At 35.1% G+C, this 19,349-nt stretch overlaps 1 protein-coding gene across 1 annotated transcript in view; it reads left to right on the top strand.

Annotated features, from left to right (window-relative positions):
• Positions 1 to 19,349, top strand: part of BMPR2 (bone morphogenetic protein receptor type 2) — a 189,825-nt gene that overhangs the window by 92,266 nt on the left and 78,210 nt on the right. The window contains exons 2-3 of the mRNA XM_082630486.1: positions 4,000 to 4,170; positions 5,212 to 5,382. Of these exons, the coding sequence (XP_082486612.1) occupies positions 4,000 to 4,170; positions 5,212 to 5,382 (342 nt within the window). The remainder of the gene's footprint in view (positions 1 to 3,999; positions 4,171 to 5,211; positions 5,383 to 19,349) is intronic.

Here is a 19,349-nt window from a genome sequence, read left to right as displayed (position 1 = left end):
TACATATATACAATGGAATATTACTCTGCCATAAAAAGGAATGGAATTGGGTCATTTGTAGAGACGTGGCTGTATCTAGAAACTGTCATACAGAGTGAATTAAGTGAGAAAGAGAAAAACAAATATCGTATATTAACACATATATGTGGAACCTAGAAAAATGGTACGGATGAACCGGTTTTCAGGGCAGAAATTGAGACAACAGATGTAGAGAACAAATGTATGGACACCAAGGGAGGAACGCCGTGAGGGCGTGGTGGTGGTGGTGTGATGAATTGGGAGATTGGGATTGACATGTGTACACTGATGTGTATAAAATTGATGACTAATAAGAACCTGCTGTATAAAAAAAATGTGAGCAAATGTGTTCTATTGGAAAGAGGCAAGAAAAAACAAATACTGCATTATATATTTGAAAGTCTCTAAGAGAATAGATTTAAATATTTTCACCAATACATACACAAAATGGTAATTACGTGAGGTGATGGAGCTGTTAAGTAACCCTATTGTGGTAATCATTTTGCAATATATACATGTATCAAATCACGTTGTACACCTTTAACTTATACAGTAATATATGCCAATTATATCCCAATAAAGCTGGAAAAAAATTTAAAAAAAATAAAATGAGGAGAGCAGTTTTTAAAAGACTCCTATCTAATCACTGTATTTGATTAAGGATGTCCCTTGAAAGAACTAACTGACCATACTTGATTGATCAAGATTTGTTCATTAGCTGTTGACAAATTCAGAAAACCACATGTAAATGATCAGGTCTCTTTTTGTGAGAATATAATACTAGGCTATACTGTTTCTCATAGTACTCTTTGTTTCATGCCTACTTTTCCTGCATTATTTATGAAGAATCCAAAACTTTATACAGAGATATTGCTGAGACATTACAACAAATAGCATTTAAAAAGCTGCAAGCACTGTTTTACGAAATGGAGTTTTTCTTTCTTTTGACCAAAGGGCAGTTTAGTTAGAATTCTTGCTCAAACACCCTTATTTTATATAGGAATTTGCTGAATCATAATTTGAAAGAGTTACACTCAAAATAGCGAAGTATAATTTTCCTATACTAATGACACTGTCATAAAATAATTCCTATGAAGTAGGCTGAAGTAATTTTAAGAAAAAAATATTTGGTGAAGACTGAGGGATATTAAAGGTATGATTCAGTGTCCTACAGTTGTACCTTTAGTGCCTTGATCTTGGGATAAGGCGAGAGGGAGACAGAGGAGATTGGATTTGTTTGTTTGTTGTCTTTTTATATAAGGAGAATTTTAGGTTTCAGTCAGCAAATTATTTAATAATGGAACTAAAAATTTTATGCATGTTCATTCCTTTAGGTACTTTTGTTTTTCTTCTTTTTTTGTGTGTGTGGTACTCGGGCCTCTCAGTGTTGTGGCCTCTCCCGTGGCAGAGCACAGGCTCCAGGTGCGCAGGCTCAGCGGCCATGGCTCACGGGCCCAGCCACTCCGCAGCATGTGGGATCTTTCCTGACCGGGGCACGAACCCGTGTCACCTGCATCGGCAGGCGGACTGTCAACCACTGCGCCACCAGGGAAGCCCCCTTTAGCTACTTTTCAGTTGTAAAAGAAATCCAGATGTATAACTGATTCACTTTGTTATAAAGAAGAAACTAATTAAAAAAAAATCCAGGCAGAGGAAAAATTTTCATTTTGTATTTATTCTTTCACAAGGATATACTTTTCTTTTTATTTTTAAGTTAAATGAGACATTTATTTATGATCCATCTACCTCCAGGTTCGGTTAGATCCCTATTCATCAACTCAGTATTCAATACAAAATTCTAGTCAAAATGGATAACAACAGAAGAGGAAGGGAAAAATAGAATATCTTGGTTGTGGAAAACTAGAGATAATCAGTTCATAAATTCATTCTGATCTTTCTAACAATCAAGACAAAAAGGGAAACAGTGGGTTACATAATTTCAGCAAGTGGTAGTAGGTAAGAAGCACTTAACCTGAGTCAAGAAATGGGGATAAGGAATTATGTCTCATAAATAGGCATGCTTTTTTAGATCTACATTACAGAGTTTTGTTTTTAGTTTGAGTCTTTTAAGTATCAATCTTTGTGCTGTGTGCAGTTTATATGTAGAGATATATTTGATTATAATCTTTATAATAATTTTGTAAAGTTTGCAAATTAGGGTATATCTAAGGAAATACTGTTAAATGTGCAAGATAATATAAATGTTTGTCATTAAAGGATTTTGAATATGTGATTACATGTGGTAAAAATGTGGTATACTTATAATCTGGCTAATGCCCTGGAAGTAGTTTTTAAAAAAGGCTGGGGACTTCCCTGGTGGTACAGTGGTTAAGAATCTGCCTTTCAATGCAGGGGACTTGGGTTCGATCCCTGGTCAGGGAACTAAGATCCCACATGCTGGGGGGCAACTAAGCCTGTGGGCTGCAACTACTGAGCCCGTGCGCTCTGGAGCCTGCGCACTGCAACTAGAGAGAAGCCTGCACACCGCAATGAAAGATCCTGCGTGCCACAACTAAGACCTGACGCAGCCAAAAATAAATAAGTAAATAAAAAATCTTTTTTTTAAAAAGACTGTACTACATTTTCTGGCCATTTATATGATATTAGTAAATATCTTCTAGAAGACTGCCTGAAGTTCTAAATTGTGGAAATGTGGAAGTCACGTTTATTTTTTTAGTAATTACTGTCTCTCTCCAAGCAGACTATAAGATGCTTGACGGGTAGAACTCTATATTATCTATTTGTGAATCCCCTATTTACTTAGCTCAATACTTTGAAGGTGCTTTCTGTTGTAATAAATATGGCAGGTCTGTGTTTCTAAATAGACTTGGGCACACAGTTGTTGGTGCTTTCATTTCTTCTCTAGAGTTTTGTCCTTAGTTTTGTAGTTTCAGAAACGTTATTTTAATAAATCATTTCCAGTGCTAAGGTGCTAATGAATTAAGCCATACTAAATAAGATACACAGCAAAATCAAGAAATAAATCAGAAGCCCATGAGGAATATAGTGGCAAAGTGTATTAGATTGTTATTCTGGCAAGTCAAACACAGTAGGAAAGTCTGCTTTAAGAAACCAAATAAAGATCAGCTGTTGCTTTCGATAACCATTTACTTCTTCGGTATTCTCAGCAGTGTTGGTAAATGTTTGTTAGCTGATAAATTATGTGGCAAATGTTCTACTGAGGTTAGTTAAATCAGATTATGTATATGGAGAAAGACTGACTGGCATTGAAAATACATTGGGTTGACCTTAGGTATAAGGGATTTTTGAGCATTTCTTATTCTATTGATATTTTTAATGATGGAAAATCATTTTCTTTTTGAGCACTAATAGCCTTAATTTTTAAAAACAAGTTTATTAATGTATAATTTACATAGCATGAAATTCACACATTTTTAGTGAACAGTTATTTTTTTGTACATTTACAAAGCTGTGCAAACATTGCCACAACCTAATTTTGGAACATTTCTATCTCCCCAGATAGAAACCATGTACTATCCATTTGTAGTCTCTCCTCATCCTTAGTTTAACATGCCTAATGTTATGTTTAACATTTTACAACTGAGTATAAAATATGGTAGAAGTGAGTACTGTAGAATTTCCAGAAATTATTCAGCCCACTAGGTTTGTTAATTTGTTTTGAATTTTTAATAATTTAGAGCATGGAATTTTTCTGATGATATTTCTTTATTCAGACACCAGTATTATTTAATAGGAGAAAGAGTGGTGAGAATAATTTATGTACGAGGGTATTGCTTTTGGGAAATGTGTTTTTAAGTTTGCTTCTTGTTTGGAAGCTACAAATTAATTAATGAAAAGAGAAGTTATTCAATAAATACAAAATTGCACATTTATTCAAGCCTTGTTAGGGATTTAGTAGGGAAATTTACAGTGCCTTTCAAAAAGGCTCTAAGATTTTATATAATAATGTTTTGCAAAGATTATCATAAAGTAAATTTGTCTTTTTTTCCTTTATTTTAGCTTCTCAGAATCAAGAACGTCTTTGTGCATTTAAAGATCCGTATCAACAGGACCTTGGGATAGGTGAGAGTCGAATCTCTCATGAAAACGGAACAATATTATGCTCAAAAGGCAGCACCTGCTACGGCCTTTGGGAGAAATCAAAAGGGGACATAAATCTGGTAAAACAAGGCAAGTAATACTTTTTTTACCTGAAATAACTGTTTCATACAATTGAAGTTTATCTGAGAAGGGCATGGAAGTAGATTGTAAAGCCCTCTGAAGGAGAACAGTAAGTTTAAAAGTGTGTATTCATGTATGTATTCACACACAAGCTCCAAATTTGCAAAGGGTAATTGGTTTTAGCTTATTTTAATAATATCTTATTACAATTTTAATAATGTGCCATTTTATGAAGTTTAGAAAATAAAGAAAACTATAAGAGAAACAAATGTCTACAATTCCATACTTTAAAAAGTTTTTTAAAAAAACTATATTGGTTTATTCCCTTCAGGTGTGTTTTCTTTGTTCTTCTATGTTTATATGTGTGTGTATTATTTTTTTCAAAATTATGGTAATACTATATAAATAATTTCATGTACAGTTTTTCCCATTTAAATTATATCATGGATGTTTTCCTATGTCTTTAAATATACTTTGAAAACACTTTCAAAATCTATACAATTTTTCATTGTATACATGTATCTCAGTTTACTTACACATTACTCTACTGTTGGACATTATATTGTTTTCTGGTTTTCATTGTAATACGTAATGCTTCAGTGAACATCTTTGAACATAATTATTTGATTGTATCTCATAATTTTCCTGGAATAGACTTCTGGAAGTAAAATTTTTAGATTATAAAACATGAAAAGGCTCTTCATAAAAATTGCCATGTGACTTTCTAGAAATGTTATATACATTTACATTCCCTTCAGCACTGTGTGTTACTGAATCCTTGTTATTGTTATATATAATTATTTTAAAAGAGAAGAATTCAATAGATACAGACAAAAATGTAACCTTGTTGATGTTTTAATAATAATTCTTAGATTAACTGTGAAGTGAAACATTTTATTAGTGGCTTTTTCCTTCTATGAAATGCCTGTTTATACTTTGCCATTATCTGTTATTTAAAAAATGTGGTTTCCTATTGGTTTGCAAGATTTATAACTTATTTACATTATAACATATATAACCTAACTTGTTTACATTAACATCAATTTGTAGGATGTTGGTCTCACATTGGAGATCCCCAGGAGTGTCACTACGAAGAATGTGTAGTAACTACCACTCCACCCTCAATTCAGAATGGAACATACCGTTTCTGCTGTTGTAGCACAGACTTGTGTAATGTCAACTTTACTGAGAATTTTCCACCTCCAGACACAACACCACTCAGTAAGTAGTTAAAGTAACGTACGTTTCCTTGTAATTCCTTTCTCCAAAGATTTTCAGAATTTAAAAATATATGAAAATATTCAGGTTGGGCCAGAGTGAGAGGGAGAGTTCCAGCATCATGAGACTACATCTAGCTAACACCTAAAATCGAAAAGAGATACACCAGGATTTCCAAGGTATTGGTATATTAGCAAATAAGTTTGAATCAAAATACAGTACTTTCCAACTCACATGAAGAGGAGTTTGGCAATATTAAGAACACAACATATGTGCTTACTCTTTCACCCAGCACTCCCATTTGTAGGAGTTTATCTTTGAAGACATACCTCCAACAGTATGAAAATACATATGTGTAAAGTTATCCATTGTAGTATTGTCTGTAACTGCATAGTATTGGAAACTACCTAAATGCCTAAGAATAGGAGATTGATTGAAATCCACTATGGTACATACATGTGTAATGGAGTACTAAAGATACAGCTATAAGAAAAAAATGGGTAAGATCTCTGTGAACTGATATGGAGTGATTTCTAGAGGTAACGTTAGGTGAATAAAAAGCTTATATAGTATGCTGTCTTTTGTGTAAAACAGAAAACTTATCTTTACAAAAAGAAGCAAAGAAAGGATTAACCAGAAAATAATGAAGTTGGTTACTTACAAAGTTTGGAGGGAATGGAGCAGAAAGGATACAGGAAGGAGGAAAAGTCCTCTGAATATAGCTTTATGCATGTAGTTTTGACTTTTGGAATCATGTTACTAATCTGTGTGCAGAAAAAGTATAATTAAATCATTAAGGATGGGAAGGGGGCAAAATCCCAAACTGAAAGCAAATGAGCCCAGTTGTATTTTACATAAACATCATAATCACACTAAGGGAAAAAGAAAGAACTAATCTAAGCATTTTACAAAAACCGTATTTGACTGTATATACTGTTTTAGGCAAGATATGATATAAGAGATGGGGGGAGAATTGCAAACAAATACTGAACTCTTTTTGGAAGGTTTGATTTTTAGTAGTGTGTACAAAGCAATTCTGAAACAATTGTAGATATATTTGTATTATAGGATTAAGAAAATGAGTATTAGTGTTGATATTCTTGGGAACCAGTGTTCTCACTGAAGGAATAGGGAAACACAGTTATAGATGGGGGAAGAAAAGAGAATCCTATGTGAATAGATTGTAGTTCAAGGTATTATTATGAACTTATGACTTAAAAAATATCCATATGTATGTGTTACATTCATGTATATGCAGCCATGTATATATGTATTTGTATGAGTATGTATATGTGTGTGTGTATACATACATGCCTACATATATTTTTTATCTGTTTGTTGAAAAAAATAAGAAGCAAAAGCACCCCTGTAGCTATCAGTGTACATAATGCCCAGGTTTAGTTTCTACTATGACTCTGCAGTCAGTGGAACTTGGGCTCCTTGGAAAAATGACTTATTCTAGGACTGGAGCAGGATAGGTGCAAGATAAGCCTGCCACATCTTATAACACTAGAAGATAAGGAAAGAAGTACCCCCCAAAAGGATGGAGACTTGTCACAGTAGCCAGTTTGAAGGAACCTCCTACGAGCTACATTTGAGATCGTTTTAGTGCTAAAGAAGTACAGTAATAAGTTATAAACCATTGGAGGGAAAATGAATTGAGTCTATGCTGATAACAGAGAGGGAGAAGAGAGAGCACTTGTGTATAGTAGAATGCCAAGTGCCAAGTTGTAACTGTAGGTGTTGGAAAATTATCATTATGCAGCCATCATGGCAAGGATTGGATCAGGCAAGAATCATCCTAAGATCCTAAATCTAGGGGGCAGGTTCAATAAGGACTGAGGATATTTGCATTCTTTTAGAGTTTGTCCAACATAATGCAAGGGAAAAATTAGTAATTACAAAGTGAGGAAATCGGACAATAGCTTAACCAGGTAATATCATTAATGAAGGGCAGATGGACGTCCGTGATACTCTGAGGACACAGTGTCACTAATTTAGTACTGTATTTCAATCAAGAATGAATAATCTAATCACAAAGGAACATCAGGCAAATCATAAATTAAGAATGTTCTGTTACATAAAGGGAGTTTGTTTTCTTCAAAAATGTCAATATCATATAAGAAAAAGAGACTGTGAGAAAGATCTATATTAAAGGAGGCTAAGAAAGTTGACAACTAAGCGGTACCTAACTCTCCTATATTGGGTGTGCAAAATGTGATAAAGGATGTTAATCCAATTGACAAAATAGATGATTAAAGATTTTTTTCAATGTTAAATTTACTGAAGCTGGTAAGAATAGTGTGTTTATGTAAGAGAATATCCATGTTCTTAGGAAATACTCTAAGAAGTGTTTAGAAGTAAAGGGCCATGGTGTGTGTATCTAACCTTCCTTGAATGATGAAGCAAATGGTGTATAATGGTAAGAAAAGTGAATTTGGATAAAGGCATATGGGTATTCTTTGTACTATTGTTATTCTTGCAACTGTTATAATTATTTCCAAATAAAAAGTTTTAATTTTTTTTTTTTTTTTTTTTTTTTTGCGGTACGCGGGCCTCTCACTGTTGTGGCCTCTCCCATTGCGGAGCACAGGTTCCGGACGCGCAGGCTCAGCGGCCATGGCCCACGGTCCCAGCCGCTCCGCGGCATGTGGGATCTTCCCGGACCGGGGCACGAACCCACGTCCCCTGCATCGGCAGGCGGACTCTCAACCACTGCGCCACCAGGGAAGCCCCTTAATTTTTTTTTAATAATTTTTTTTTATTGAAATGTAGCCCTTTTCAAGAATTCTTTTCTCTGTCAAGAAATTTTATCAGTCCATACTCTAAGATCTTCAGTTTTGGATTATTTCCTTTGATTATTTATTTATTTATTTCATTTTATTTTTTAAAGTGTTTTTAAAATTTATTATTTTATTTTATTTTAATTAATTTATTTGGCTGCATTGGGTCTTAGTTGTGGCCCATGGAATCTTTGTTGCGGCATGTGGGATCTTTCGTTGTGGCATGCAGGCTTCTCTAGTTGCAGCACTCGGGCTTCTCTCTAGTTGTGGAGCATAGGCTCCAGAGTATGCGGGCTCAGTAGTTGGAGTTGCGGGCTTAGTTGTCCTGCGGCATATGGGATCATAATTCCCCAACAGAGATGGAACCCATGTCCCCCGCATTGGAAGGTGGATTCTTAACCACTGGACCACCAGGGAGGTCCCTATTTCCTTTGATTTATTGATGAAACACTAAACTGAAAGCAATAAGGAGTTTTTTCATGTAGTTTCTATCCACTCAAGGCAATTAGCTTTTATTGTGAAATTATACTGAATTGGCTATATTTATTTTCCACAAAAAAACAAACAAAGCAAGATCTCTAATTTTCACATGTAGCTAGATGAAAGAGAAGAAGTGAATTTGTCCATAAATACAACTCAAAGATCTTTACAGCTACATTTCAGATTGTTACCTAGATCTTGGTCTACTGTAATCTTTTGAATCAAAAGCGGGGAATGATTGCCACTATAAATCAGTAATGTTATCCTGATAAAAAGGGAAAGTGTTTTAAGTGTTCTAATTTGAGAGTGTTAACCCAATTAATGTATTTTGTTCTTCAAACAATCAAGTAAATTCATTGTTAGTAAACAAAATGAATATTTACTTTTATATTAATTTCAAGAAAAATAGGGCTTCCCTGGTGGCGCAGTGGTTGAGAGTCCGCCTGCCCATGCAGGGGACACGGGTTCATGCCCTGGTCCGTGAAGATCCCACATGCCGTGGAGCGGCTGGGCCCGTGAGCCATGGCCGCTGAGCCTCCGCGTCCGAAACCTGTGCTCCAGAACGGGAGAGGCCACAGCAGTGAGAGGCCTGCATACCAAAAAAAAAAAAAGAAAGAAAAATAACCACTACTATACAGAATCTGAGACATTTAGTCTGTAAATGCTTAGGTGCTTGACCAAAATAAAAATCGTTTTAAGTGTTGAAGTTTAAAGGAATTAATTAAAATATAAAATTAAGAAGCAGAACTTTTTGTTCCTTGACAAATATTGAATAATACATCAGTAGAAAGTTTGGCGGTAGTGATTCTTTTTCTCTAATTTTTCATTATAAAAATGCCATTTATTGACTATTTAACATAGGCATTGGCCAAATAAAGACATGTATTTAAAAATTACTAGAAATATGGTACAAACTCATCAAAGGTAGAGAAGGGGGAATAGTTCAGGGTGGCTCTTTATGTGAAGTTGCCTATTATTATTATTATACTTTTGTATTGTTTGAATCTTTAACATGAGAATATATTTGTATATTACTTATTTAAGGAAATATTAAAGGAATACATGCCTATTTCAGAAAAATAGAAAAATGAGATAAATTGAGAGGAGAATAATAATCTTTAAAAATCCCTACACCCATATGCAACCATTGTTAATATTTTGAATATTTCTTTCTAGTCTTTTCTCTTTAATTTTTGTATAGTTGTATTAGTGATATAAATTTTAGATCCTGCTTTTTAAACATAATATAATATTTTTCAGGTATTACATGTTTCATAATCATCAGTTTTAATGGTTGTATAATATTTTACCAACTAGATATTTTTCTTATCCATTCCCCTGGTTTTGGACATTTAGGCTGTTTCTAGTTTTTTGCTACAATGCACATCTTTGTATATATAGCATTATATTAAATTATAATTCCCAGAATTGTAATTTCTGTATCCACTAGTAACAGTATTAAAGTTCCTCATACATTGTCAAATTGCTTTTCCAGTGGTTGAAACAGTTCACATTCCCATCAGTGATATACTAAAGTGCATATCTCATCATATGTTAATCAGCACTAGTATTAAAATAAAACTTTGCTGAGGTCATTTTGAAAATGGATTTACATTGTTTTTACTAATGAGGTTCACTTGTTTTTTGGTTGTTCTCTATTTTGAATATTTTTATATTCATTGTCCATTTGTAATATTATTTCTCAATAATGAAGCTGACTAGTTTTGAGAAAAATGATTTTTAAAAGTCTTTGAACCTTGGCTCTTCCTAAGGAAATACCCTTAATATCTTTCAATAAAAGTTCAGTTCTCATTTTATAGTGTGTAAATTATACCTTAATAAAGGTGTTAAAATGCTTATTACTCATTCTTCTGAGAACAGTGTTCACAGAAACAGTATCTCCATCCCTCACATGATGTTTTCGTGATGGCATTAAATCCTTCTATTTGCATAGTATTTTATACTTTCAAAGTACTCTCACATCTATAAACTCCTTAAAGATGTCTCCTTAATGTGTAGGTAGTTCAGTCAAAAATAAACCCTGTGTTTTAATGAGTAACCATGCTACTCAGGAGGAATGGATTGAAGTGGTTGTCTTTCTCTAGCAGATTTGACTTATAGCTTATCTTCCTTTAACTTTTTGTCTATTGTATTGGTACACAATAAAAGTCAAGTGTTAATATTTTGGGCCCCCAACCAAAAAAATTCTTTTAAACTTTTGAAATTATTTCAAACTTATAAAAACTGCCATGTACCCTTACTCAGAATTCACTAATTGTCAACATTTTGCTGTATTTGCCTTATCATTCTCCCTCTCTCTATATATGTAGATCACGATTTTTTTTAACCTTTTGCAAATAAGTTGCAGGCATCATACCTAAATTTTTATGTATTTTGCAGTTGTCACTCTGTCTCTTCTAGATTCTAAAGTCTTTGGTGACAGGGACGTTGTTTTAATGCCCCTTTGTCTGCACAGTGACTGGTGCAGTGTCAGGTACATAGTGGGAGTACAGTAAATGTTTGTTGAATGAATAATTTAATAAACGAATATGTGCTAATGTGTAAATTTTGAAATATTGTTATATCCTTGAAAGGAATAGGATTTGCCCTTTTTTTAATCTGGCAAAAAATGAATTTAATGGATTCACTAACTAATGGACAGGTGTATTTACTTACTTACTTACTTACTTACTTACTTATTTATTTATTATTATTATTATTTTTTCGGTACACGGGCCTCTCACTGTTGTGGCCTCTCCTGCTGCGGAGCACAGGCTCCGGACGCGCGGGCTCACAGGCCATGGCTCATGGGCCCAGCCGCCCCGCGGCACGTGGGATCCTCCCGGACCACGGCATGAACCCGTGTCCCCTGCATCTCCCCTGCATCGGCAGGCGGACTCTCAATCACTGCGCCACCAGGGAAGCCCTTAAATTTATTTTTAAATGTATTTATTTATGGCTGCGTTGGGTCTTTGTTGCTGCGCACGGGCCTTCTTTCTCTAGCTGCGGTGAGCGGGGGCTAGTCTTCATTACAGTGAGTGGGCTTCTCATTGCAGTGGCTTCTCTTGTTGCCGGAGCATGAGCTCTAGGTGCGCACGGGCTTCAGTAGTTGTGGCATGTGGGCTCAGTAGTTGTGGCTCGCGGGCTCTAGAGCGCAGGCTTAGTAGTTGTGGCACATGGGCTTCGTTGCTCCGCGGCATGTGGGATCTTTCTGGACCAGGACTCGAACCCATGTCCCCTGCATTGGCAGGCGGACTCTTAACCACTGCGCCACCAGGGAAGTCCCTGGACTGGTGTTTATTGAAAGCTGGTTGCTACTTTCAGTTAAAAGGACAAATGTAGCAAAATAGTTAAGTGGGATAGCAAACGCAGACAAAACAAATTAACTCTCCTGTTTGAGATTCACCATGGTGTAAGTACAAAAAATCCATGATCTTTCCCCTCTCCTTTCCCTTTCCAAAAAATGAAACATCAGTCTTTAATTTTTAAGCTAATAGAAGAATATAAAAATGTTTTCCTAAGTAGATTCTGTTATATGATCTCATTTTCAGAGATTACTCTCAACGTACAATTGTAGCGTATTTTAATACTGGGAAAGAAAACAATGCACAAGTATCGATAGATTATGGCTGTTTAAAAAACCACATAGTGAGGTTAAGCTCCAGGGAACAACAGAGAGTACTTAATGTTCTCTGTGAATCCTACTCATTTCTTTCTAGATTGTTTTCAACTGAACAGTTTGCTTCTTGACATCAAACCATTCGTTGCTGTTACTGTAATTATATCTTTCTCATCAAGTATCCATCTGTACAACATCCACAACCACATTTACTTGCCTTCTTACTTGCTATCCCTTGTACATTGAGTAGGGTTAGATCCAGCAGCAGTAAAGGAATGTATGGATAATTGAGAATACCAATGTGTAGCTCTCTTTCAAAACAAGCTTGTTTTTTTTCCCCCAACTTTCCTTGAAGCTGAAGACAATGAGGTACTGAGTGATAGAAATTAAAGCATATGATAGTAGTGAATCTTTAAGAATAATGTGGGGGGGGCCTCCCTGGTGGCGCAGTGGTTGAGAGTCCGCCTGCCGATGCAGGGGATACGGGTTCGTGCCCCGGTCTGGGAGGATCCCATATGCCGCGGAGCGGCTGGGCCCGTGAGCCATGGCCGCTGGGCCTGCGCATCCGGAGCCTGTACTCCGCAACGGGAGAGGCCACAACAGTGAGAGGCCCGCATACCGCAAAAAGAAAAAAAAAAAAAAAAAAAAAAGAATAATGTGGGGGGAGTTGTTAGGGGAAAAGGTGATGGACTAACCGCAGGACCATAAGCGACTATCTGTAATTCTGCGGAGCCACAGTGTCACATTATAATAATTCAAGGATTATTTTGATAGTTATAGGATTGGAGGAAGATACTCTACTTACCTGTACTTCTTAAATTTTTTTTAATTACAGATTTTGTGTAGTCTTATAAAACTGCCCTACATAGTTTTTTAGAGGCAACAAGATAGGGCACAAATAAATGAAACCTTTGCAACCTGTTCACTCAGGTGAATCTGGGTAACATACATATAGGAGTTTTTATAGGTTTGAAATAATCTCAAATTTAAAAGTTAAAAAAATTTTTGTTGGGGGCCCAAAATATTAACATAAGACATTTATTGTCTACCAATATAATTATAGGCAAAAATTTAAAGGAAGATAAGCTATAATTCAAGTGTGACTGGTTCCTGAAAATTTTAGCAGAATGGGAAGTCCACTGATGCTTTTGTTGAGACATAAGTGAAATGTCTGCTTTAAAATAATTAAACACCAGCAGTTAATTATTAATGTTGGAAAAAGTTATGTGAGCATTGTAATGTGCCATAAAAATTAAGGTTCTATTTGGACTGTAGATCAGCAATGATTTCTGGCTAGTTAGGACACTAGCTCTCTGTTCTCAAAACCTTTTTCCTCCAGTCACAGCATCTGAAGTATAGTTTACATGTTGTGTTTCTCCATTAAGAAGAATTATTACCATTAAAAAAGAAAGAAAAAGAAAGGAAAAGAGCCTCTGATATTTAGAAATGTGTGTCAATTATTTTGCTGTAATCCCTGATCTGAGGTTGTTGACAACAGAGGCTTATAGCATGTGTTCAAACAGAAACACATTATGAGATAATTCTCCAAAACAAAACTGGCTAGTGGTGAGGAGATATATGGATTGATAACTCATATTCTAGGTCTTTGTACCACAATCATTACTTTTTCAAAGATTTTACTGTTCTACTAGTGAGTCTGTTTCAGTTATTTATCTCTTTTTAAGGGGATAGGTACCATATTTGACTGTTCGAACTTTAAAAATGAGAAAATATGAGAACCTTAATAAATACTAGCCTGTAGTTCTGTACCTGTTTAGTACTTAATTATAAGTAGACGTGGCTCTAGACACAGTTATGGAATTAAGGAAGATTAGATACTTTTCTTCCCTTGAGATCTTATTTTCTGAGGCCCTTTCCTTTCTGTTAGGAAACTCTCCCTCTGTTGTGCTCAGTATGATATGTTAACTTTTTTAGGCACTTTCCTTCCATCCCCCATCAACATATGCTGTTCTTAATCTTGTTTTCCTCTGGCCTTAAGACATTAGTGTTAGATATTTATTTAATGAGTGTTGCTTCTTAAAATACTTGGCAGTAAACTTAAGATTCTTAGAGAATGTTTTTCCAGATGGGATAAATCTTGTAGAGAAATTTCAATTCACTTTATCAGTATTATAGAGTTGTTAGAGCAGTCTCTTTTCAGTAAACATATAAAGGGCATTCAGGCATTTAGTATATAGAGAAATTGAAACTAGCTAAATAACATTTTTGAGTACTCACTAAGGGCTCTATATGCACTAAACCTTTACATTTAACCCTTATAGAAACATATTAAATGGTTACTGTTATATTCTTGTTTTCCATGGAGAACACTGAGACACAGATATGCAATGTACCAAGTCACACAGCCAATGAGTGGTAGAGCCAAAATTCAAACCTAGGTGTTTTGGCTCCAGAGTATGTGTTACTAAACATTACTTTCTATTAGTTTTAACCATTACTCTATATTCAATTGTCGTTAACCTTTACTCTACACTCAAACAGGGGGCCTCTTAATATTTGTTTGTTCATTCATTTGGGAGAGAGATTGAAAAGATTTTTTTGAAAATGTTTATCACATTTCCTAAAATTCAAGGACCACTTCTCTTTTTCTTCATATAACCTCATTTAAAAAAAACACAACTTATGTGTATTGTAAAGGGAAATTTCCCATCACTGCTATAAATGGAAAGCCAGTATTGTAAGTAGAAGGTAACTTTAAAAATTATTTATTTAATTGTAAATAGGGTGAAAGTAAAATCATTATTAATTAGCTAGATATTGTTGCTTATCAAATTGTCTGAAACTTGAAGCTTGCTTTCTCTGTGTTAAAAGAGGAGACTAGCAAATGTTTGTTAGGAAATAGAATTACATTGTCACCAAATTGAGATTTTCTTCTTTAGTAATCAGACAAAAAGAAAACTTTCAGTAATAACATGTCAATGTACTACCTAAAACCAGAAGTCTGACACTTTAGGAAAGTGAACTATATTATTCTGAGTCTCTTGCAACCATGAGAGACTTTGTGGCACTTAATCTTTTTAAAAAGAAAGCCATTCTTGGGACTTCCCTGGTGGTCCAGTGGTTAAGAATCCACCTTCCAATGCAGGGCACGTGGGTTTGATCCCTGGTCAGGGAACTAAGATCCCATGTGCTGCAGGGCAACTAAGCCTTCGCTCTCTGGAGCCCGCACACCACAACTAGAGAGAAGCCCGCACACAGCAATTAGAGAAGCCCGCGCACCGCAACGAAGAGCCCGTGCGCTGCAAAGAAAGATCCCACATGCCTCAATGAAGATCCCACATGCCACAACTAAGACTCAACCCAGCCAAATAATAAAAAAATTAAATTAAAAAAAAGCCATTCTTTAATTAAGTGAATTTATACCTACAGTATATTCTTTTACTTTCTTATAACCTTAATTCATCCTTAATGTGCTTGTAAATTCCAGAAGTTTGAAAGAAGTATATAATTATTGCAAGGTTCACAGTTATTTTAGAAAATTTTCTTGATAAGACTTCGGAATTGGTATAATTAACCTCCCTAACTATAAACAAGATAATCAAGTTAGGAGAAAAGCTGGCAAAAATTTGTCATTTAAAAAAAATTAAATAAACCTAACTCATTTTATTTAGTGTTGGAAGTTCTTAGATGAAAGTCAGTATAAAAATGTAGAATCCTTTTCTTTTATGTACATTATTCATTAAGTTGATGGTTGGATCGAGTTGATGAGAAATAGAGATCAAACTGCATCTAAAGCTAGGTATAAGAAATTCTAATTTATGCTGTGCTGTTAAGATTAGAAATTCTAATTTCAGCGTCTGGCAGCAAGTGTCTTTATCTCACACTAAGCTAGAAAAGAAAGCCTACATTCAGAGAAGCTGACATTGGCATAGGGCCACAGGTAGGTTTTTAGCTATTGTGAATTTACAGTGATTTTTTTCAGTTTTTACTGCTTCTGTGACAGCATTAAAATGATTGAGTAGACAGAAAATGGGAAATAAGAATGTTTTAAAAGTCTTTGCTTAATACTTCATGAAGCATTTTAGCAAAAAGCAAAACAAAATATGTCATTCCTTTTTATACTTATTAAAAATATTAGTGGAGAAGGAGTGGCACAAGAGAAATAGAGGAGTGTATCCTTTAGAAAATATTAATTCTTTAATGCGGTAGTAATAAGATTCTATTTACACATGTTATGTGTTGTTGGTCAGACAGTTTTCATTCTGAAGTTTTGTTAGCTCTGTCCTATTGAAAGTCCATCCCATTCCATACCTACCTACTTTGCTCCTATTCTCTCAAAAAAATAATCACTCTTCCTTTTGGTGTTTTTAAAGTTTATATTACTTGATTGTGTTGAAGAACAAAGCAAAACCTGTTGACTAATCTGGCTTTACTGATAAACTCAGTGGAAGTTTTTGGTCTGTAAAATCCAAGTCCCAAGTGTGTATGGTAGAATTGACTGGTATTTAAAAATAAATGTCTCCTGAGATATAAATGTGTATATTGATCAAGAAATAATTTCCATGTCTTTATTTCAGTATATATAATTTTTCTTGTCTTTTATGATTTCCGGTTCCATTTGTGTTCCTCTCTATCTGTCTGCCTGCTTTAACTGTGCTTCATTTCCATGTAGTATCTCTCTGATTACTGAGAATTTTCTGCATCTTCTAATATGGAAAAACTGATTATTCTTAAATCCATAAATATTTAGTGGTTTCAGATGCCAACATATCATAAGAAGTAAAGTCATAGATACATGAAAACACTTCAAATACATTCAAAACCAAGATAAAACTGTTACTAACCAGGGTTCTTGGACTTCTTAATCAATAGAAATTGATAAGAGTCCAGGCAAGAAATTCAGGCAAGGCTTTGTTGGGACTCCTGCTGCAGCAGGAGGGAGTAAAAACAAGTAATAGATTCCCTTGCCCGCTCCCTGGGGTTGGGGGGGTGAGAGCTGGTCCCTTATATGGGGTAGGGTAGGGGCGGGTCCTGACTTTGAGCCAGAGGGGTGACTTGGGTGGTTTGCCCACCCCCCTTGGTGGTGCTATGTGCAGGGGGCATGTGTAGTACCCTGCTTTCCCTCCTTACTCCTCGAGCAGTGGCAGTTGGGTTTTTTGTGTTTTTGTGTCTTGTTCATAATTTGCCCCAACTGTGAATGCACGCAATTATTTTTAGTCCCTTATCGTTTCTTTGTATTTTGTTGCTCCAGGAGACACTGGTCCAGGTGCAAGCATTGCAGCAAAAGGTCCCAGGTCCCAGGTTCTAGCCTGTCTCAAAACTAGCTGTGGTTTGAATAGCAGCTGTCTTTAAAATAATATGTTGGTTTTTTAAATTGAGGTGTAATTGACATATGAATATATTTAGTTTCAGATGTTCAACATATCTGTATAATAATCTCCACATTCTCTGTATCTATAACCTAAGTTTTTTTTAATATTCCACATAAAAGTATTTGTATAAATATTCCACATACGGTATTTGTCTTTCTCTGTCTGATTTATTTTACTTAGTACAGTGCCTTCAGGGTTCATCCATGTTGTTGCAAATAGAAAGATTTCCTTCTTTTTATGGCTGAATGATATTCCATTGTGTGTGTGCACACACACATGCGCATGTGAATGCATGTGTATATGTATATATATGTACTTATATACATATACCATATTTTCTTTATCCATTCATTTATCAATAGACACTTAGGTTGTTTCCATATCATGGCTATTATAAATAATGCTGCCGTGAAGGTGGGGTGAATATATCTTTTTGAGTTGGTGTTTTCATTTTCTTCAGATAAGTACCCAGAAGTGGAATTGTTGTATCATATGTTAGTTCTATTTTAATTTTTTGAGGAAACTCCATACTGTTTTCCGCAGTGGCTGCACCAATTTTCATTCCCACAAACAATGTGCAAGGGGTTTCTTTTCTCCACACTTCACCAGCACTTGTTATTTCTTGTCTTTTTGATAAATAATGTTTAGTAGTAGGTGAATAGATACATCGTTGGCTGGGAATGCACTGATGACTTCAAAATACTGTTTTAAGTGCTTCTCAAAGTGTCTCTTAAAAAAAGTACATTTTATTCTAGCCAAATATGAAGTTAGCCTAATCATCTGCTAAAAAAAAAATAGGATCATCTGAGGGAAGGAAAATACTAGATTTCCAAAGTAATCAGTTGATTCTTTGGGCAGTTGTATAGCATAATGATGAAGAGCATTGGCTCTCAATCTCAGTGCCTGGGTTAAACCTTGCTGTTTTACTTGCTAAACATAACCTTGAGCAGGTTACTTAGCCTCTCTATGTATCAGTTACCTCATATGCAAAATAATAGTATCTAATTTATATGGTTGTTGTATAGATTAAACAAGATGATGCATGTAAAGTGCCTAGCATGTAGTAAGCATTCAATAAATAATGGCTATGATTAGGAGGGAACTGTCTAAGCCACCTATTACAAACATCCTCCCTTATTTAATTCTTTTTTTTTTTTTTTACTATGAAGCATACTTTTCTGCTAGTTTTACTTTATTATATGAGGCCTATATTCTGTGATCTTTTTTTAAAATTAATTTTTATTGGCATATAGTTGGTTTTCTGTGATCTTTTTTTATTTGCAGGAAAGATTGTTACTGGGTTTCTCATTAAATGTATTCAGGTTCCTATGTCCTTCTAGGTGAGAAATAGAAGATAGTATTTCCTGCATCTTTACACATCCCAAGTGTAAACTTCTCAAGGTTTTGAAAAATGAGTAAAACACAGTTGATCTTCAGGATTCCATATTTGTGACTCCTTACTTGCTAAAATGTATTTTTAATCCCAGAATCAATACTCACAGTGCTTTCTCAGTCATTCACAGACATGAGCAGAATAATAAAAAATTTGAGCCATCTAATGTGCATGTTAGCAGCTAAGGTCAATCAAAGCAATGTGCTGCCTTCTTCCTTAAGCTCTCACACTGTAAACAGGTGTCCTCTTCGTAGTCTATTTTGTGCCATGCTTTTTGCATTTTTGTTGGTGATTTTTTTGGTTTAAAATGACCCTCAGTTGTAGTGCTGAAGTGCTGTCTAGTGTTCCTAAGTGCAAGAAGT

This window comes from Mesoplodon mirus (assembly GCF_964341445.2).
Source record: "Mesoplodon mirus genome assembly, chromosome: 8".
NCBI lineage: Eukaryota > Metazoa > Chordata > Mammalia > Artiodactyla > Ziphiidae > Mesoplodon > Mesoplodon mirus.
The sequence above is the reverse complement of the archived record's forward strand: the minus strand, read 5'-3'. Positions and strand labels throughout refer to the sequence as shown.